This window comes from Nelumbo lutea, chromosome 1 (genome assembly GCF_056320005.1).
Source record: "Nelumbo lutea isolate HS-2025 chromosome 1, American lotus-T2T, whole genome shotgun sequence".
NCBI lineage: Eukaryota > Viridiplantae > Streptophyta > Magnoliopsida > Proteales > Nelumbonaceae > Nelumbo > Nelumbo lutea.
This window is the reverse complement of record NC_142684.1, coordinates 211,527,421-211,550,289: the sequence shown is the minus strand read 5'-3', so window position 1 is coordinate 211,550,289 and position 22,869 is coordinate 211,527,421. Positions and strand designations below refer to the sequence as shown.

Below are 22,869 nucleotides of genomic sequence, written 5' to 3'. Positions count from 1 at the left end.
GGGTCGAGACTCGGGAGTGGATGGTCGGATTTAGAAATGGTCTTTACGGGTTTTTAGGGGCGATTTTAACGAACACATGCTGCTATTTGCCTGGCCTTAGTTCCCTCTCTTCTTTCGTCGTTCCAAAACCTCTTCTTCCATTGGAATTTCGATTTTCGACTGACCAATTAAAATTTTAAAAACAAATAAAATTAAAAAAATAAAATAAAAACAATAAAAGAGAGACAATATGATACACTCCAACGAATTACGAAGATGCATTCAACGTGGCACATTCTTGATCTTCCACGTGTCATTGTTGAAAACATGTTCACCAACCTCATTACTTCATTAGTGTTGATATATCATATATCGTGCCAAGGTATAGTTAACCGGACATATGGGTTGGTATAAATACGAACACGACCTATTAGGCTATTACACGTACACGGTAATACACGCAACATGCACCCCAGCAGGGTTGGAGCCAAGTATATTGGTGGGGTGCTTGCCCCTCCCCCCAAACTTTAATCAGATGTTTCTCAAAATTAAAAAAAAAAAAACTATTTTTTAAAATCTGTAATCGATCCAAACCTATGCATCCCATATCTTTCAAAATCCTACCTTTTCTACTCCCTATTTCATTTTTTTATTTAATTTGACCTCCAAATTAAAATTCCTCTCTCTCTGATATTGCACCACACCAACCACTAACTTGTAGGAGTATTTACAGGTTGGGTTGGGTCGGTTTACTGAGGTTTTTACAACCGACCTGACCTGGTCGGATTACTTGAGATGAAAACCAAAACCGACCCAGTGTTAAGTAAAACTGACCTGGTCAGTTTGAGTCGAGTTGGGTCAGTTTGGGTCGGTTTCAGCTCTAAGTTCATCCATGCCCCCCATGGCCACCTAGTTTTCTGGAAATATATTTAAAACTGAAATATGTATTTTAGAAATATATATATATATATATATATATATATATATAAACAAAAATATACATACAAATATATTGAAATATATATTTTCTGGAAATATATATCTGACATATTTCATAATATATATTTTTTAGATATAGATATTGGAATATATATTTTCGGATATTTCAGTTTTTAGTTAAGTAGGAACTAAGTCGGTTCGGTTTCGATTTGAAAACCGAAACCGACCCGAACCATTGATTTATGAATTTGTACAACCCGAAATCGACCAGTGCTGATGAAAACCCGACCGGCTCAGATTGGGTTGGTCGATCTGATCGGGTTGGGCCTTCTTATGAACAGCCCTACTAACTTGTCGCATGCTCATTTTGAGTCCACTTACGTGCCTCACAAGAGATTCTACTTCAACCATCAAAAAATATATTTGGTTGGACCGTTTTAAGGAAGAAACTAGTAGAAATGAAAACACCTTGGAATCCGCATAACTCACAATCGCTTGAAACACAATGCTGATGTTTCTTGTAACAATTAGGAGGGTGTTTGGGAATCGATGTGTTTCACGTCCATTTCAATTCCGCTGACATGGATCACTGCCACATCTGAAAAAAAAAAAAAAAACGGAATCGCATCGAAAAGTATTTTCTCCCTCAGGATTCACAAATCACAATCTACCCCCTTTAGATTTTGATAAACCACTTCCATCTTCGGTGGTGTTGTTCATTTTCTTTCTATTTTTCACTATTCATAATATGTCCACTTCTGATTGAACTCCTCATTTTCATTGTCTTCGTCTGATTCATTATGAGTCAAGATTGACCGTCAATCAAAATATGCCCAAGGATTTAAGTATCGGTGTCGAGTATTATATTAGACAACTTGGATATGGATACACTTGGGAAATATATGGATATGAATGAAAAATATGGAAATGCTTGGATACGCTAAGGAAATGTATACAAATTCAATAATTATATTAATAACTTCAAGTTTAATGTCAAAATAATTATAAATAATATATAAATACATAGGAATTGTATATTTTAATGCTATATCTGAAGAAATATATTACTATTGATATAACGAGATGTATAGATATTATACAATTTTATTGCTAATGCTTCAATTTTTTTACTATTTTCATTTTTTAACATAAACATAAAAATCAACCAAAAATTAATTCGTGAATGTTCAGTAAATAATACTCTTATTTTTTTAAAACAATAAATATGTTTATATAAAATATAAATGAAAATATCAATTAATAATTTATAAAATATATAATCTTAACTTAAAATATATCAAATCTATTAAAATTTTTGAAGATGCATATCATATGAAAATTCATAAATTTTAATTACTAAAATAATCATTCCATTCTTAATATTTTATTTTTATGAATTTTTTAAAATAAAAAGTTTTTATTTAAATGTAGATTAGTGGATTTGATAGATTCAATTTATATTATATTCCCAAATATTTTGTAAACAATATTTTATCTTTTTAAATAAAAAATACATTGTTATTTTATGCAAATTAAAATATTAATTAATAATTTATAAAATAATTATTATAATTTATGAAGTCTACATAAATAATTATAAGTATTAAAATAATTATTCCATTAATAATATTTTTATTTGTATAAATTTATTGAAATTAAAAATATATGTATATGGATTTGATAAATTATTTATTTTATTGGTTTATAAAATAATAATTTTAAATATTATTCTTTTTAATTTGTACTTAGAGTTATTGAATATATTATTTGTTTAGATTAAATGTAAGAATTAATTTTAATAAAAGATAAATTATTTCACTTATTATCATGAAATAGAAGGTTGTTAGATGGTTAAGATCTTGCACTCCTGGACGCTAGGCCACCCTGGTTTCAGGGATCGCATCACGCAAAATCGCTTTTTCTAGTGAAGTGCTTTTCTGTTAAACTCGGGTTTGATATGCCTTTACATCGGTGCATATCGGACTGATATGCATGACTGGTACGATACAATGCCAGTCCTGACGTAGGAAAATGGGAGGTTGAGAAAAATGGGAGAGAGAGAGAGATTACTTCGGGTGATCATGGATCATGGCTACCAAGCTTTTCGTTGAAGGCAATCTACACCTTGACTCTTGAGATCGTTGTGATTTTTACCACCAAAAGGCGTTAGTCCGGTTGATCTCAGCCTTAGAAATCTCTTGAAGATGGACATAATGAAAAACATGGAAATAAGAATCACAATTGCAACAAATCCAAAAATAGAGTTATCAAAATTTCCCCAATGCTTCCTCTCACTATACATTCAGTGGAGCTTCAGAAGGTTGCATGGCATGCCCCAACTATCATTGCCCATTCTCCCCTATATTTAACAGGACTTCTCTCTCGTCACAAATCAAAACAAAACTAGGGAATCTCGCAACACACCTAAAGGAAAGAAAAAAAAATCAGGATTTGTTTGGTTCGCCATCGGAATCGGAATTGGAATGATCAATTCACATAGTATGTTTGGTTCAGACAGAATGAGAATGAAAATTGGAATCAGTAAGAATACGATTTCATACCCAAGGGAGGAGAGGGAATGACCGTTCCCTCAAATGGGGGAATGTCATTTTAGTAGGAATAGAAATAAGATTATGATTTTACCCAACTAAACAATTGGAATCGGAATAGCCCATTCCAATTTCGGTTCCAGACCCATATTCCCATGAACCAAACGAGGCCTCAGTCATCCTTCTCCTCATGATACTATGGTTTTGATCTGGTATATGGAAGTAGAGGTGTAAAACGTGCCGGCCCACAGGTCGTTCCTCCCTCCCCTGGGATATTTTGGGGGGTCGGCCCAACACATCCCACAATCCAAGCCCGTGCTGGGATAGATTGGTCCGTGGAGCCGAGCCTTGGGCTAGGCCAGGCTGTAGACCGAGCCAAAGTTATTTATTTAAAAAAAATAAAAAAAAAACTTAAAGTTTTAATTTATATGAATTTCGATGTATACCATTGCTTATATATACAATAATTAAATAAAATAGTATAATAAAATTGAAAAAATTGTTTATTTTATATATTATATACTATATATTATTATATAATATATAATATATAATATATTATATATTATATATAAAATATATAAATATGATATATATTATATATAAAATATATATGGGTTGTGCCAGCCTGCAGACTATGGGCGACACGACAAAACAGTGTGGGCCATATCAGCCCGACCCGTTGACCTGAAACCCCAACCCCAGCATGGCCCCTTGGTCCATACAATCATATCAGGCCATGACACGGCCCTATTTACACCTCAATGAAGAAGGTAATGGCTGCTTCGACAGGACTAACCAAATTATTAATTGAGATAAAAAGAAAAGGAATCAATGGATTTACAAGAGGAAACAACCCTTGTTTCAGGGTCTTTCATGCCCTTGTCGAAGCTTGTAGAGATGAAACTACTGATTTGGTTGAATGGTTACTATAAACCCATTTGACCTAGGAAAAAACGGTTCAGCCTCTAATCTATATTTTCAACAATGCACTTTATCGTTTAAATGCTAGCAACTTTTTCTTTTGTTATGCAATCTCCTCGTTTCTTAACAAGCATAAAAAAAGGAGAAATATCTTAGCTTTTTATCATTTTCTTTAACAAGATGGGGCTCTCGGTGGATATGTTTAACTGGAAAGTAAGATTGATGATCTTGGTCTCTATCGTCTTTTAGCTTAGAGAAAACTGAGAAAAAAAAGAATGTGGAATGTGGACTCCAAACTACAGTCCACTATTAAAATTTTAAGGGTAAAGTACAATGCCTCTTTGTTGCTCATCCCGTAGGAAGTGTAAGAAAGGAAGTCTCCATTTTTTGGTCAGTTAGGTTTTAAGAGCGAATGATAAGAAAAAGAAAATAGAGAAATTTTAGTGGGGTATTTTACTAATTTAACGCATTCCATCATCTAACTTGATGGCCGAGGGGGTTTTTGTCTACTGGATAAAGTTCAGGGGGTCTTTGTCTAACGACTAAAGTTCAGTGGGTCTTTGTCGCAATAAAAAGTGTAGGGGTCTTTGTCATTGACTCCATAATACAAGGGGTTCCTTGTAATTTACCCGAATAAATATATCTTGTAAAGAGGCATGGTTTCTATGTAAGCCTTACTAACCAAAACGGTGTTTGGAAGCGTTAGCGTTTTTTGAGACCAGTTTTCAAAAAAAAAAATGCCCACGCTTGCTAAACCCGTTTTTCACAAATAAACACATTCATATGTTTGGTAGTGTTTTTGCCATTTAGGTAGTAAGCAACACTAATGTTGTTTGGTAAGGTGATTTCCATCACCGTTTCTCATGTATGTGCACACATTACTCTGTATGATGGTACACACTAATATTATACCATTTTTTATAATGATGCTTATCAAATGGTCTAGATTAATTAGATGATTGTTTTATAGTGTTTGTCGTAAAACTTTAAATCCAATGGTTGAAATTGTTTTTGGATTAGATCAACAACATCAACATGAATAATGTCATCATATCCAACGGCTGTAAGTGATCCAATCACCTATTAGTACAAACAAAACCATATTTACTTTACATGTAATAATCCTTTACCATTTCATTCTATTGTTCCATTTGGACAATATTTTTCCACATAGAGTAGATGGATTTTGAGAAAATAACAATAGTTAAATGATTTAAAAGAAAATTCAGATAATCCAATAAGTGTTAGTTAAAAATGTTTACTCGTGTCTCCATTTTTCCATCAAGTTTGATAATAACATATTCATCCTATTTAATGAGCTTCAAGACTACTAGGATAATTATTAGCTAAACCCAAATTAAAAGGCAAACCAAGTTACAATCACAACAACCAATGAGTGCAAAATATCTATTGTTTTATTGTGGTTGTATGGTAGATGAATTATGTTGGATAACTTCAACCCTAGGTGCTCTATGGTAGATTCTACCATATTCATCTACTATACAAATGAACCCCTATGGTTACCCCTTATTGAGAAACATAAAAACCATTGCCTGTAATTAGTTTCTGTCCTTACCATATGTACTGTCATCTCCCCTTTACCATAAGAGTAATTTGATGAAAACATCCCATTAGTCATTTTTGCATGGATAATTTGCATAATAAACATCCAATGATGATTAACAAGTGAGCATAAAAATACATAAATTTAAAATAGATGAAGTAGTAAAGAAGTTCAATCCATAACAAACATAAACATCACCATAGTTTGAATTTCATGATCTTCTTAGTTTGAATCCTAACATCAAGTTTTACATGCTTTGGCATAAGCCACAAATCTATGTAACAAATTAGAAAGATATTTGGTACTTCTCCCATAGCTCAGAAGTAATTAGATCTCTAACAATGTCCATCTCTCTACTCAAACCTAGTGTAGTTGCAATATGCTCTTCGCCATCATCATCGCCACTCGAACCATCATAGCCATTTCATAACCCTCTACACACTCATCTATGTGTTTATCCTCACGCATCTCTTGTTTTATGAATTTATATATTATTAAACATGACATTACAAGAAGTCGTTGGAAGTCTAATTAATAGCATTACATGTTTTTCAAGATGGGGAATTTACCCTTCAAGATCCCAAAGCAATGTTCGATGACATTACACAGTGAAAATGAATGTAGCTGAAAATGTCTTCTTTTGTCTAAATCTATCGGAATGTCTTCTGAACTCACTAAGGTGGTATCGTTCACTAGAGTATGGGGCAAGGAAACTATGAGTATTAACATATCCAAAATCAACAAAATAGTATTTTCCTGCATTGAATTCTATATGTGAAGACACACAAATGATGAATGATAATTCTAAGGAATGTCTACTTCACCTAGAGGTGGTTTAAGAAACCCTTGGACTTACTAAGTGCTTCTGCCAATATCCTTGAATCGTGTGCTGACCCTTCCCATCCCATGTATATAGAGGTAAAGAACATATCAAAATCACAAACAGACAAAACATTTATTGTATAAACCTTCTTCCTTCTTTTATACGGTATTTGTTCAGCAACTAAAACACTAGTTGATACATATGCACCGTCTATAACCCCTACACAATTATGATCACAATTATGAACATAGTTAGAACAACAAGTGTAGAGAGAGCCTAAGTTACTACAAACTATGAAGTGTAGTTACCTTGAACATTGAGTAATATCTCTTAGATTTCCTAATAAATGGCTGAACTTCAGTGAATGCAAGTGGCCTTATGAGCTCCTCCTCTATTTTGTAAATTGCATAGACAACTTTCTATACATGTGTATTGATGATCCATAAAGAATGTCAGAATCGCTCACACATCAAGCGGTTTCTCTCATTATGACTAATTGTGACAAGGAGTAATGCAAGTGACTCATTGACGGTGGTATTCCTAATGTTCTTCAAAATTCCTTTTATCATAAGTAGAGAGGCTAGGTTTTTGAAGATGTATCGTTCCATCCTAAATGAATTGTAGCATCTATTTGCGTGTTCTAAGTCATTGAGTACTTCTATCCACACATAAGTATGAAGTCATACAACACTGGATCTTGTTTTTGGACAATACAAGTATACTATGCAGGAAGTCATAATGAAGTTTATCGTTTCCTCATCATCATCATCATTTGAATCAATAGTATACCTTTTTCATCGATACTATGAGGATTCATAGAATATTTTTGTATAACAAACAACATTATAATTAATGAAATCAAAATAAACATCACACCATGTTTATAACTGGCATATAATCATGTAAACACCAACATGTGACAAAAAATGTCATCAATCCAAATGGAAGTGCATATAAGCATAAGAGGTCATCACCCATTACCAAAAAATAAAATAAAAAAATATCAATAAAAAAAGTGTTCAAAATCAACCAAGCCCAAAAAGAAAGGAAAATTATTCTAGAAATTATGGGTTTGACGACTCATTGTTCAATCCATAAAGCCAAAAACTTCTAATATTTGTAGGCATAATAAGGAAAATGTTCCTCAATTTCTCTTCTATAAACAATTTGATTGCCTTGAAATAGCACGTTAGAGATAATTTTTCAACCTGAAATATGGAATTAAGGATTTCAATGCATTCATCTGTTTCTTTCTTCTCACGAGCCTTGTAAAATCTATCACTTTCTAGATTTTTTTCCTTCTCCATTTCTTGAATCTTTGACATTTCTAATTCTATCATTCTTTCCCTTTATATTACTATCTCCTCCATTTCCATTTCTTGTTGCTTATTAATATTCCGTGAGTTTTCATTTTCTAAGATTTCAAGTTTCTTCTTGTTTAAATTTACCATGAATTAATCACTAAATTAAGTCAAGGAGGAAGACATTGTTTCTTCCTTTCATATTAGTGGGTGAGTTGCCAACTCTCCTCTTACGGTCTGACATCTCTAATACATCATCATTGGTTTTAATAGTGTATGGACTAGCGAGAGATTCCCCAATTACTAGTGCCTCTTGATCATGTAACATGACAATTGATGGTGGATTATCTAAAATAGGGACATGATCATCAAGACCCATTTCAAAAGAGTATCCCATGTCCCTGGTTGCCTGTGTTCCTCTAAAAATGTATTCTAATCCATCCCAATGATGATAAACTTGTGTCTTAAATGATCATATCCAACAATAAGTCTACACAGTATAAAGAATTGATTAGGTTTTATACAATTCTAAATTAAAAGTAAATGAGTGGGTTTAAGGCAAAATTACCTTCATCAGACTTTGCTAGACTTCTTCATTTGTGGTAGGATTTTTTTCAATGGATCTACAATCACAGTTGTGCGGTTAAGGAGGGTTAAGTATCGCTTTCGATGTTGTCTAAGTGCATTATACTTGTTTTTTAACTGAGCATGGGCATAACTATTGTTACGTTCCTCGTTAAATTTCTCACATATGTAATTCCACCATTTTGCGTTAAAGGAAGACCTGTTGTATATCCTAACTTGTTCCACCATTAGATTAATGAAAGTATCTTCCTCTCTGCATCAGACCACTATGCGCTATCAGGACCAAGTTTGACTTCTCCACTATCTAAATCAATTGTCATCCTATTATCAAACCCGCTATGCTTAATTTTATCATTGTGAATAGTGCTCTTAGGACTTGAATGGGGTGATGTAAATTATCAACCAACCATTTCTAATGCTAACATAACAAAGATGACATTAATAAAAAAATAAAATAAATTCAAAAATAAGGTTGTTTCATATCACAAAAATATCACATATTCAGATTTTTTGCTATCAAGACAAAGAAGACAAATTCAAATGCTAGTTAAGCTAGCATGAGCACCTATTGATGAACAATCAATTGACATAATAAATTATATCCAACTTATTAAGTTTAGTAAATTATACGCACTTACAAGCCTTATGTGATCAACACTTGTATCTAAAGGAGAATGGACATAGAATTTGATTGTGCCATTGGTTGTACCAACATCGAGGCCTATTCAGGTATTCTATATAGTTTTAGTAGTAAACATATTTTACTTGTTAGATGTTGGTTAATTAATAAACAAATTGATTTTCCAAGGAAGGTATAATTTGTGACATTGTTTTCTTTTGAACATCAACCTCATCCATCATATATATATAATGTGTAGTTGTTACAAATAAATCAAAAAGATAAATATTGAAACAAATTATGTTGGAACTTGAGACTATAAGCAGGAACTATCAATTGTGTTCAATTGAAGGAAAAATTTCAAACTAAAAAAATTGGTGGTGGGGGAGTTTTAAGGTTCAAAACTCAATAATGGCTTCAACATCATACAGGTGCACCACTTGAATTGCTATTGCAATAAAGACATAACTCTTGTCCTGTTGTTGTGATTTGTCCTAAGCCCATTTATGGCCTCTCAATTTGAAATCCAGTCCATTGTGATGCACTACACTTATTAATTTGATTTATAGAGTATGATACAATTTAAGCGCACTACACCTAAATTGGAAAACCTCCCACACAAAAAGACTAAGTATATGTTTGGTTCCATTTACGTTTATTGAGTAAACGTTTATTGACGGTGCCACATGGGCACCCCATCAGCAAATGCCTCATCAATTGCATGTGTGAACCGCAAACTTTGGTTTTCTGTGCACCTCTCCCGTTCTAGGAAGCTTAGGCATTTATTGGCATTTTGCTAATGTGGTGCTTAATGGCTCTTATATGTCATAAACACCCTCATTAAATGTGTTTCTCAGTTTTGCAATCACACAAGTACAAAACGTTTACTGAATAAACATAAATGGAACCAAACACCCTCTAAGACAAGGCACAAAGTGGTCTCTCATTAACTTAGTTTCATTGTATGGTCCTTAGGCAACCAAAGACTATCTAAAATAGGATTTTTTAAAAACCACATAGGTGACACTAAAAAGGCCGGCTACTTGTTTGCAAAAGGTGTGAAGTTCAAAGTAGGAAATGGGGAGAGTAATTCAGTAGGGCAGAGCAATTAGCACTAACACTAGGGCTACAACTTGAAAATTCCTTGGGCTGTAATGGTTTGTCCTTAAGACTCAGATTTGTTGTAAGAAAAATTAACCAATATATTAACGTACTCTTAAAACCACCATGTTAGAAGATTTGGCTTATGTCATTGGGGTAAATGGGATATTGGTCATTTTCTATTGGGTTTGAGTTTTTTCTGATTTGTTTTGTTGAATGGATTGGTTATATTGGGTTTTGTGTACTCTTAAAATTGTTAATATTGGTTAATTGTGTTCTCAAATTGATTTGTGATTGTAAATTTGATTGGAAGTTGGATTTTAGTTATGTTTTTTTCCCTTTATCTAATTATGGGTCTTTTGGTATTCTTGAGAGATTGAAGAAGTATCTCTTGTTGGGTTTCATGTTTGTTTTTGAGTTAAGCACGCTCTAATGGTAAATTCTTCTAGATTATACAACCCAAAACATGCTTAATGCAGCATCTTTTGGCTTGAATAAAAACATATGTAAACTGATCCACAAGGCATGAATAAAAACAAATAAGGGTGAAAGATCCACAATGCATGAATAAACTCATCATCTTTTGGAAAGGAATAAAAACAGATGTAAACACTGGTACTAACCTCTTGCTCGAATATAAAGGATGGACTAGACGATGATGATGCTCCATAAACTCCTCTTGAAGATGCAAAATGCGAAAATGATAGTATCGAAGAGGTTTTTCTATGGAAAAAAATGTAGAAATCCTAAAATAAAAGAATATAACAATACCTCCTCTAGTAACAACCTCTCTTAACGATGATTGCAGCGGTTGAACGATGAAAGGGGAAAAACTTTGGTGGTAGAGAAGAAAAATGTGCAATATATTAAAGCACTACTTACCATTGGGTTTGAAGTTCCAGTGGGCCAAGATGCACCAGAACATTCTAACCATCAACAATTCAATGGACAGTTAGGATACATGTAAACACCACCTCATATAGCCATTGGGTGTAACAACTCACCAATGTGCAACGGGAGGAATGCGATTTATGAGGCAAAAGTGTTTTTCATCGTATTTTCAAAAATCGCCTAAATCAACAATATGTTAGGCGTTGAAAAGAGGAATCTTCAACGTGACTCTGATATGACACCGTTTTTCAAATAAACGCCCACGATACTAAGCATCCCCCAAATCATAACTCTTAGTTGTGGTTTCTATGTAAGCCTTTCAATTTTGTAATAGTATAAACCAATCATGTACATTACTTACATAGCTTATTATGTTATTTATTTATTTATTTTTATATTTTAAAATATTATAATAATCATGTAATAATATTTATCATATATGTAATAATATAAATTATTCACAAAAATTATTTATGCATGCTCTATGTATCTAATATTTAAAATTAGTTATGATTAATAATATTAGTTATATAACATCATGTTAGTTATTTCTAGATTGTTAGATTAGTATAATGACACATTGTGACATGCACATGCATTGAATGCAAGTGTTCCACAAAGAAGAAATACCAAACTTGCAACACCATGGCACGAAACAATCTTTTTACCAATACATTTATTTTCGCTGATGTGGCATGAATCAGTTCTTAACATTTTTTATATTGGAGTTGGTTGTTATTGTTTCCCAAGGTGTTCCAGATTTTCCAAGAAACACATTGCTTGTGCAGCACTTCGGTCCCAAGCAACCTCTAGGTGACATGGCTCACTGGCTCCTATGTATATGTTAACTTGGTAGGAGAAAAATATTATTTAGTGCATCATGATGCACTGTATCTTTGATTCAAATATGCAGCTCCCCCTTCTTTAATCCTCCTTGTTTCATTTTTTGTTTGCTTTTTTCTTTTTTTTTTCACTACTATTAACATCACCATCTGCAGTAATAGCATTGGAGGAGAATAACTGCACACTAAAGAGGAGAAGATAGGCGAATGTTGTTCATAGAATATTTATCCACTTATACTGGTTCATTGTGCATTACATACATTGTATCAAAAACACCATTAAAAAAACATTTTGAACCAAATAGAATATAGGTGAAAACATTGCATGCTTTTCTACATGGCAACAAGCAATGCCCAATAACAAAATAGACATTTTGTGGTTGTTTCTAATAAGGTGTTGCATTGTATTTTCTCTAGAAAACACCTCACTAGAAACAACCACGATGCAAAACACCTACTAAATAATTAATATATTTAAATAATAAATTAAACATTCATTCATCTATTATCTAAACAAATTCATAAAAATCATTCAATGTCATCATTACCTACTATAATAACATTTCATTCAAAAATATGCATAGATGATCAGATACAACTTCAAGTAATAAATAGGTTATTTTGAGTTAAGTGAGTCAACTCAAAATTGACACATTTATTAATGGTGTTAAATAAGTCTACATGATTTTTACACTGACACAATTAAGATAAACCCAAATCCATTAATTTCTTATAACATTCGAGTCATGTTCATGTGTTGTGTCAAATATAGGGGTGAGCAAGAAAAATCGAACCAAACCAATGATACCAAATTGAAAATTCTGGATTGGTATTTTTAAAAAACCGAAGGTACCAGTTCGGTTTTGTTTTACCAAACCAACCGATATACATATATTTCTATATATTTATGTATATTATATATGTATATATATTATTCATATATTATAAATTAATAAACAAAAGTGTTCGAATGCCACCCTAAATTTTAAACCTTAAACCCCTAAACCCTAAAATTAACTTTAAAAATCCATTTGGTCGAGTTTATCTCCTCTCATGACTGGGTAAGAACAAGCATGGCCATATGGTTTCATGTATTTACTAAAGCTTATCTTATAGCTTGTGTGTTGCTATGACACCCTACAGTTTGCAACCACTTATTGCTATTTTTATTAGATAGGAGTAGTAATGATGTTTTTTATATGAAAAAGCGTTGATATATTTTATATGAAAGTTTATAGGGGTATGTTTAGAATAAAAACCTTTAGCCAATGCCCATTCACATTTACTACTCATTTAAATAGGTTATTTGGTCATGTGTCTCTTGATGAGAGGTTAATTAAGTTAAGAGGTTGCACATTATAGAGGTGTTTTAGTAATACAAACATTATAGGTTAAGTTATTTAGTAAATACATAAAACTATTAAGAGTGTATGAGTAAATAACCTTTCTTTCTAAAACCCTAAAAACTTGTTTTATAAAACACACTGAACATTGTATTTTTTAATTGATTGGCTGGTTGTTGGTGTAGAAAATGTCATATTTGCTCAAGATCTCCATGATGTAAAATCATTTGTAGCCCAGCCTGGCCCTGACTAGAAATTTTCAAATTTGTTTCTAAATTTAGTGTTTAGTTCGATTTTTTTTATTTGGCTTGGGCCTAATGCTTTAGTGTCAACCCAAAAATTTCTAAACTTGATCCTAGAATCTAGATTTTTTGTTTGAACTCATAAATTTTGGACTTGTATTTAGTCCTCATAAAACGGTGTCCACACTGTCCTCACAGCCACTTACAACTATGTATTGAGAATATCTTCGTACTTGTATATTTTTATTATGGAAAGATATTCCCAATGCATAGCTACAAGTGGTTGTGAGTATTGTGTGAGCATTATTTTATAAAAATTGAATTCCATCTTAAAATTTTGGGGTTTAACCTGATCCCAATACTTTATCCCTAGCTCGATTTGAAAGGAAGTGGGATCCTCTCTCTAGTGACCAATATCACTCCATATATAATCAATATCACATGGGAAATGAACCACATTGGTCTTCTCCCTACAAACAAACCAGTGAATAAGATAGTTGGTAAACGAATCCTATTCTCCTTCAATTCAATGAAGGATGAATGCATCCTTTCCCGGCATTATTTCTTCATTAGTCTTATTCTCAAAAGTAACTAAGCCAAGCCAAGCCCGATGCTTCCCAAACAAACCCTAAATCAGAGTTGAGTTTGTTGTCTTTCTTCCTTATGTAACCAACGACTCCATTTCTGATGCTAGAGCTCGTGGCAATTGTCATTGCTGCAACAAATCTTGGTAGAGCTCTGTTTGTGGAACCGAAGCCTATTTAGGGACTCATCATTTTGTGAGATCATAACACTTATTGGTTCCCTAGGAAACCAAAAAAAAAGTTTGATTAGAACTACTTTTAAAAATATGATAATCTAAACCCAAAATACTTTTAGGTTGTGTTTGGGAAGAATGCAAATGTTGATTCAGTGCAAATTTATACTTTGGTTTACTTTTACTAGTGTTTGGCAATAATGCATTTATACATTGGCAATGACAGAAAACACAATTTTCAAGGCATATTTACACCCAGAATGAGAGGTAATTTTACATCGAAAAAAATGTAAACATTTGCACTCAAAGTGATCAATGATAAAAAGGTATATTTTAACATCCGGATTTGTGTTTGCATCCATTACAACTAAAACTCATTTGGTAAGAAAGTAAATTTATCAATACAAAACTAAACCAACTTTGCATTTGTATGGATCAAAATGCACTCTATATATTTGCATTAACATTCTATTTGCACTCTTCCCAAACACAACCTTAAGACTTAAAATGCTGAAATGAGGTTTTCTGCTTTTATTTATTTATTTTTTTTTTTTTGGGGGGGGGAGCGATTAAGAACAAATCGTGAAACTTATATCCAAATGCAACCCAACATGAATTTGCAAACTGTACAATTTGGGGGACATTTGGCATCAAAGCATTTTACAAGTGTTCTGTTTCACAAATGGGCCCTGATTCATAGGTGTTTCATTTCACCTGTTTTTCTGTAAAACACAAAAAAAATCGCGATGTAGAGTGATGGGGTGTTTAAAGTCATTTGGCATATTATTATAATATTTTTATAGTGACAGTTGTATGACATCTCAGAAAGAAGTCAGCTTTTTCAAATTTTAATATGCCACATCACCTTAGCGATTCAAGAAACTTCAATTCGACATTTTAAGAAACCCTTCCTTTCCCGGATCCCCAAGTTAATTATTGCAAGAACATCTTTATTTATTTTTTTTAAGAAACAAACCACCAAGACGTGATTTATTTACCCTTTTTTTTTTCTGATGTGGCACCAAATGCGTGGTCTCAAGCACCCTCTTGAGTGCTAGAGTGGAAGCAAATCATGTATTAGAAGAAGCCCTTTTGCTAGATTCATTTGCTTACATCATGTATCATGACTGTGTAGGAAGACATACTATGCCACAGATTGATTGCTAAATGTAAAAGTGTAGGAAAAATGTGCAAGTGATTCAAACTCGAAGATGAATATATTGGGGAAGCCAAAAATAGTGTTCAGATTGGATTGGATTTGATCCAATTAATAAATAGATCGCCTTTTCATATCTAACTTGATCTGATTATAACTAGTTGGATCCGTTTGACCAATGCCTTTTCCTTGACCTAATCCAAAATTTTCGATGTCAGTTTGAACCCTTTGTAGGTTTAATGACTTTATGGCCTTGTTCGCTTTTCGGTAAGTTACTTGGATAAATGCAATTACCTGGGTAAATTTTTCTTGGAAAACACTTACCTAGATAAGTGCATTTACCCATGTTCTTTTATTTCTCAGGGAAATAAGACTATGATCATTTTAGACAGAGAAATTCATTATTAAAAGGGGCATTTTTGTCCTATTGAAGTGTTGGCAACTTTCCCCCTATGTGGGAAAATTATTTATCCACCTAAGAGATGGATATCACTTTCCTAGGTATCACTAATGAACTTTCCATAATCACCACACTAATCTGAAAAATGAACATGAGATTCTTGATCAATGGGAATCAAAATCTCATTGACCAACTTCTCTCCCTCTCCAAATCCAGAAAAGAATGCCCTCTATGTGAAGCATCTACGTGTTCAGTGTGTATCATAGAAGGGGATCTGCTCCTCACACAGGGGCACCTCACATGCACACCCACCGTTGCATTGAATGTATCTCATAGAATAATAAGTTATAAGTACGAAGATGTTTACAATGTATGGTACGATGTGCATGTAACGTGCGAATGAAGCGCCTTGAGTGAGGAGCAGATCCGGTGTCGTGTATCATGCATGAATCATGATGACTCAGCTATTACGAGTAAAGCTGTAGAGGAGTTCGTAAGAGGGTGGAATGAAGAAAGGTGCACGTCTTACGACGTCAATTTGTTAGGCAAACAGTATCATCTTACCGTAATCAGTTTTGCCACGCCATGTAGGCGAAGAATTCGGATTCAGTACGGTGTGAGTATGGTCTTGGCAATTCACATCTGCGCCTCACTAACGCCCCAAAGCATATCCCAACTGTCTATTCGGAACATCTTCCAGACTTCCACTGATAATTTTCAAAGATGTTTCCAAAGCATACTGAGATATGCATATGATGCATTTGTGGGGCGCAGATGCGATCTCGATCTTGGGACGACTGACTCGTAGACGAATCGTAAATACTAGTGTCACATTTCACCACGGCAGCCACGTGCCCGCAACCCATTGGGCATTCATAGTCAAGTGGAACCCACTAAATACACTTTTGTTTTTTGTCGTTTTCCTCAGGATTTCCGCCGCGGTTGTCTATTCCTTGTCTATAATTCTTTATATTTCACTCTCTCTATCTAATTAATAATTATTTCGTTGATAAGTAATTAATAAATTTTTTGATAGCCGATAAGTAATTAATAATTAATTTATTACAAAACTAACTAATTTCATTAAACTAAACAATTAGACTATTTTTTGAATTAAGCAGATTCACTGGGCCGTAACCAATAGCCATGGCATTCTATCTTTTATTGTTCATCTCGTGATCACGAAACATATGGAGGTCAAGCTCTGTATTCCTAGCTGGGATTACGTGGCGTATCATGATTGGCACAGACCACAGTATTGTTCGGTTCATGTAGAGGATTTCGACACCGTAACTATCGTAAGCCGATGGAGACCGGGAAATGAAACGTAAGACCTTCGCAAATCGGCGGCACTCATCACCTAACTATCGAGCCTGTCTGACTAAGAGCTGAGGTGGACAGCTGTCTACGCAAACACTTGTCTGCTGCTGAAGCTAGGGCTTCTGAGACCTGCTCGTGTCCATCTCTAACCCGTTCAGCAGGTCACACTGGCACAAAGTCAAGACGGGATGTCTCCTTCCCCGCGTTTACTCCTTTTTTACTTCGATAGTTCTTCGTTGTGTGAAACGAGAGAAAATTCTAGGGTTTTGTTTTCGTTCCTATTTTCTTTTTCTTCTCTTCCGGGGATTTCGTGGTCGGTTTCGTCGTAGAAAAGATCTTCGAGGTTCGTCGGATTTGCTCGGATCTATTTTGAATTTTCTACTTTTTTTTTTTATATTCCGGCGGAGAAGAACCTGACAATGAATTCTGGCGGATCATTTATGGATTTGGGCTTCGGGTTTTGACAAATTTGAGAGGTAATCTGGTTTAGGGTTTGGAGGAGACGCAACAGAGAATACGGTATGATTTCTGCCTGGAATGATCTCTTTTTTGGAGATTGACTTTGTTGTCTGCCTGGATTTGAAAACCTCCTGGTTTAGTTGGTTTTCTAGTAAGACTTTCGTTGTTTGAACTTTGGGTTTGTGAACTTTGACGGTTTGATTGGAGGCCTTTGAATGGTTTGAGCTTGGTTTCCATTTAGTGCCCAAAAGTTTGAGTATTGTGTGTTGGGGAGAAGGATTGAGTGGTACTGGCGATTGGATTGTTGTGGAGATGGATAACTCAAATTTTTCCAAGAGTAGGCATACTGAACATCTGGGGGTGAACAAGCTGGGGAAGAACATTAAGAAGAGCCCTATGCACCAACCGAATTTTGCAAACCCTAAGCAACAACCTCAGCCACAGGTTTACAATATCAGCAAGAATGATTTCCGGAGTATTGTTCAGCAGTTGACGGGTTCACCCTCTCAAGACCCTTTGCCTCGCCCCCCACAGAATCCGCCAAAACCCCCGAGTATGCGTTTGCAGAAGATCCGTCCACCTCCATTGACGCCAATTAACCGACCCCAGATCCCTCCTCCTGCACCGGCTCCTCCTCCCCCTTTCAACAACAATTTTGTCAGACCCGGTCAGCTTGGTCAACCGTTGGCATCGCCCTTACCTATGCCGACACCACCACCGTTTACTCCTGGCGACTCGATTTGGTCCAACACGGCGGAGTCTCCAATCTCGGCTTACATGCGGTACCTTCAGAATTCTATCATTGATTCGGGTCCAAGACAAAGCCCAGTCCAACCTCGTGCTGCGCCCCAACCTCAAACTCAAGCTCCGGTTCAAGCACAAGGTCAAGCTCAGGCATTCTCATCAGGCTTACTTCCTACCCCTCCGCCACCTGCGTTCCCTTCGCCACGGGCAAATGGTCCTGCCCTTTTGCCTTCTCCAACTTCTCCATTTCCCTTGCCATCCCCAAGCTCATTCTTGAATCTTTTGTCCCCTCGCTCCCCCTATCCTTTGCCTTACCCTGGGTTTCATTACCCTATCTCACCCAACTTCTCTTTCTCACCACTTGCTCAATCAGGGATTTTGGGTCCTGGGCCACAACCCCCACTTTCCCCGGGTTTTTTCCCACCTTCTCCCTCGGGATTCTTCCCTATTTCAAGTCCTAGATGGAGGAATCTATAGTCTTCCATGAACACATGTCTGTCAGCTAGTGAAAAAGTAACATGCCTAATCTCATTCACTGTCGTTCTTCTGAATATTGTTGACTCAGCTCCTAGTAGATTGGAGCTGTGCTGTAACGTATACTAGTGCAAGGATCTTGAGAAATTTCTATCCCTTGCTTCTGTTTCTTTTTTTGTTTCTTCCCTTTTTATTGCTTGTTTGAGTCTGGGCCCTGTAGCAGTTACAATCTGTTCTGTTTTGTGGAAATGTTATTTTAGCTGTGCTGATGTGGAGATTCAACCCTATTGGATAGAACTGTAACAGAAAGGAGGTAGGATCACAGATGCTTAGATTTACTCTGTAGAATCTCTGGTAGATGAATTCTTGTAGTGCTATTAATTAGTTCTTTTTAGTTTGGAAACTTACAGTTATTTGTCCAATATGACGAAGGAGTTTATCTTTTGATCTTACATTCTTGTACTATTCTTTTGCTTGATGAAGGGCTAAATTGTTTCAACTTTCAACTCAGAATGCAATGCCTTGTGATTCATAGCAGTTTTTGTCTACTGTCTATTAGCTGCTGCGAATGGGTGAACAATACTTGCTTAATACTAAAAATTGTTTGGCAGTTGTAACTTGTAAAGTTACATTGTACCTCGTATAAAGCTGACAACCTAGTGTAGAATTGGAGATATGGTCACCTCTATGGTATGTTTTCAGCATATGAGCTTCTGGAAGCCGGAAATGGTTTGCATTTTTCTTGCATAAAACATATGCTATTGAGCTAACTGGTTTTCTTATCTGTCAGTGGAATAATATGCTTTCGAAACATGTGAAATCATACAGGAAACTTGAGGATGTGAAAAAACTTTGAGCATTAACTAAGAGCTTAAATATAACCAATCATTCCCTCTTCAAACCAATGTTTTAAAATGCAGAAGCGTGGCGCAAGGCATTCCACTACCTAGAAGTAGTAAGCCTCTAGGTAGTGAAAGGCGTAAGCCTCCCCAACACAAGGAGGTGTAAGCCTCCTTAAGAGGAGGTGGATGAGGAGGAAGGGCAAGAGGAAGAAAAGGAAGGAGGGTATCATTTTTCTTTATTTTTAATAAAAATCTTTTATATTAAAAAGAATGAAGATGAATAACACTAGTTGAAAGGCGTAAGCCAGCCCCCAGCCCACTTTCTTTGCCCTTATCTATTCTTCTTTTCCCTTTCCTTTTTTCTTTTTTCTTTTCTTTTTCGTCCTTTTATATGAGGTCCATGAGGCACATGAGGCGTACGCCTCTTGCACCTGAGGCGTATGCCTCAGAGGTGCCAATGCCTCTAGCCTGCGCCTCAGGCCGTTCTGGGGGCGCCTCGCCTGGAAACACATCTCCAGGCGTACGCCTCCCATGCCTTTTAAAACACTGCTTCAAACATCACTTCCATGTTAAAACGACCAACTAATCAGAGCCACTGTGATGAGATAATGATAAAAGATTGTACAAAATGGGGCTTCTCCATATATCCAATCCTTTTTAACCCTGGTTTTTGCTTAAAATCATCTGCTCTCCCTTGGTATCCATCTCAAGTCACACTACCACAAACCCTAATTGCCTTATTTCACTCACATAGCATCTAGTATACTTCCTCAAACCCTTTGCCTCCATCCAATGCTACTGGTTGAATCCCCTTCAATTAGTAGTGAAGCTGGCAAATAAAACTGTAATCACTTTTGGTGAAATTGACCTCTCTCATGAGACCCTGCAAACCAAATTATGCTTTATTACCCTGTCTGAAATAAAAACACCTATTATCAAGGGCTATGATTCACTGAAAGAGCTATCCTCAAGCAACTTCTACTTGAAAGTTTCATAACAAACCTGTGGGATTTCCAGGAAATTCAAGCAAATTCTATCTTTGTTAAAAGTTAAAACATTGGACTTCTTTTTCGACTACCACCAAATAAGTTATATAGATAAGACTTTCTTATGCATGGATCACAGAGGAGTGCACTTATTTTAAGATTTTTTTTATATAATTTCTTTCATGGCTGCCACCACTTCAGCATGAACTACCCCCAATAAATAATTCTCATGTCTCCTTGGGTCCAATCAAACACATCAAATCCAAGAATAATTTCTATATGTTATGAGAAAAATATGTATATTTAAGTGGCTTATTGATTCCTCAATAAGGAAAAATTATAGACCTGATGCAGGAAAGTGCTTGTACACCTTCATTCTTTGCTTTAGTTTATTTTTTATTTTTATCAATTGCTTTAGCATGTTATGTGTATTTGTGTTGCTGCATGCTGCCTCCAACATGAACAAATTCACCTGGGAGGAATCTTTGAGGACCAAACCTTTTTAGTGGGAAATGTATTTGGTTGTTGGTGGGCAAGCACCAAAAGAAGGCTGTAGGTGGAAAAAGCAATACCTAGCCTCCACATCCTGTAGTCTGGTTTCGGCTGCAAAGGGGAAATGTATTTGGTTTGAGGTCTGGGAGTCTGTGGGAGCTGTAGTTTGTACTTTGTAGTTCTGTTGTTGGTTGTGCTCATCGAAGGTGTTCTCCTTGGGGGCTTGTTGTACTCTATCTGTGTTTACCTATTCCCCGCACCCCCCCTCCCCCCCCCCCCCCCCCCCCCCCCCAAAAAAAAAAAAAAGTTGTTGTGTTTGCATTTTATCTAAAACACTAGCATTTGCTATTTAGATTGAATAAAATGGAACATAGAAAAGAAACTTGTGCAAACATAATTGTTTTCAAGGGGACTTGCTACAAGTTAAACATTTTGTGGATGCTTTGGACTACATGAAGATTGCAATGTAAATTCATTTCAACAGGAATTTTGGTTAAATATGTTTTGCACTATCCTTGTGAGTATGGCCTAAAACTGAAATTTCTGGGTTTCTGATGGTGCTTTATTTTTTAGGCACCTGAGCCTTCTCATGGGGAGGATGGGCCTTGGCGCAATGGTTGGGTTTCTTCATTGTGACCTGGGTGACCAGGGTTCAAATCTTGGAAACAGTCACGTATGTGCTGGAGTAAAGATGCAGATATCTATCCCCCTCCCACCCCGGACCCCACATTGGCAGTAGCCTTGTGCATTAGGCTTCCCTTTCAAGGAGCCTTCTCGTCCATGTAGATTATTATATGAAATATAAATTTTACTTCCTAGTTTTTAGGATATTGGCTTCTGGTGCTCTGGAAATATGATGTTAAGTTGCCAAGTCTGTTTTTACCAATAGAAAAAGAAAAAAGTTACCAAGTCTGTCAATGTGGGGGAGGGGCTGTAAGTGACGAGTATAGGAATTTAATTTTGATAATTGATATACGTCGAGAGATTTTCAACTGCATCATTTACATTCGCAACTTGTTGGCCTTAGTTGATCTATCATTTTTTTCTTTGTTAAGAAAGAGAAATGGTATTTATATCTTAAAAAGCAAAATGTTCACGTGAGGATGCAAAATACACCATATGGATAGATCTCTTCTAACATAGTCTTGAAAGGATTCCTTACAGATATAGCTATGCCATCTGCGCGGAGTTCAGTTCCCTACGAGCAGCATATTTCCAAGGATTTGCTAATTTCATTAAAATATATACCAAGTGCTACTGACTCCTCTGGTTTTGATTAATTGTTCCATTAACTATATTAAGGGCCATTGCTTGGTGTAAGGGTAAAATCTTGGGTTCAAGTCTACGAGCAGCCACTTGAAAGAGAGAGAGAGAGAGAGGTAGAGAGAGAGAGAGGTTAGACTATAGGTGCTTCCCCCTTATGCATGAATACCCAGTTAAACCCAAGCTTTACTTTGTCCTGGACAGTTTTAATTTATTGATCTTTTCATCTGTTATACATGTATATTTCATATAACTTTAGTTCATGTTAGATTAA

General features: G+C 35.3%; 1 protein-coding gene across 1 annotated transcript; it reads left to right on the top strand.

Annotated features, from left to right (window-relative positions):
- The first annotated feature begins 17,537 nt into the window (after positions 1-17,537).
- Positions 17,538-22,332, top strand: LOC148880813 (protein HAIKU1-like). Its single transcript, XM_088962860.1, has 2 exons — positions 17,538-19,325; positions 21,906-22,332. Exon 1 carries the CDS (start codon positions 18,107-18,109, stop codon positions 19,013-19,015), a length of 909 nt encoding a protein of 302 aa, XP_088818986.1. The 5' UTR covers positions 17,538-18,106; the 3' UTR covers positions 19,016-19,325; positions 21,906-22,332.
- The last annotated feature ends 537 nt before the right edge of the window (positions 22,333-22,869 follow it).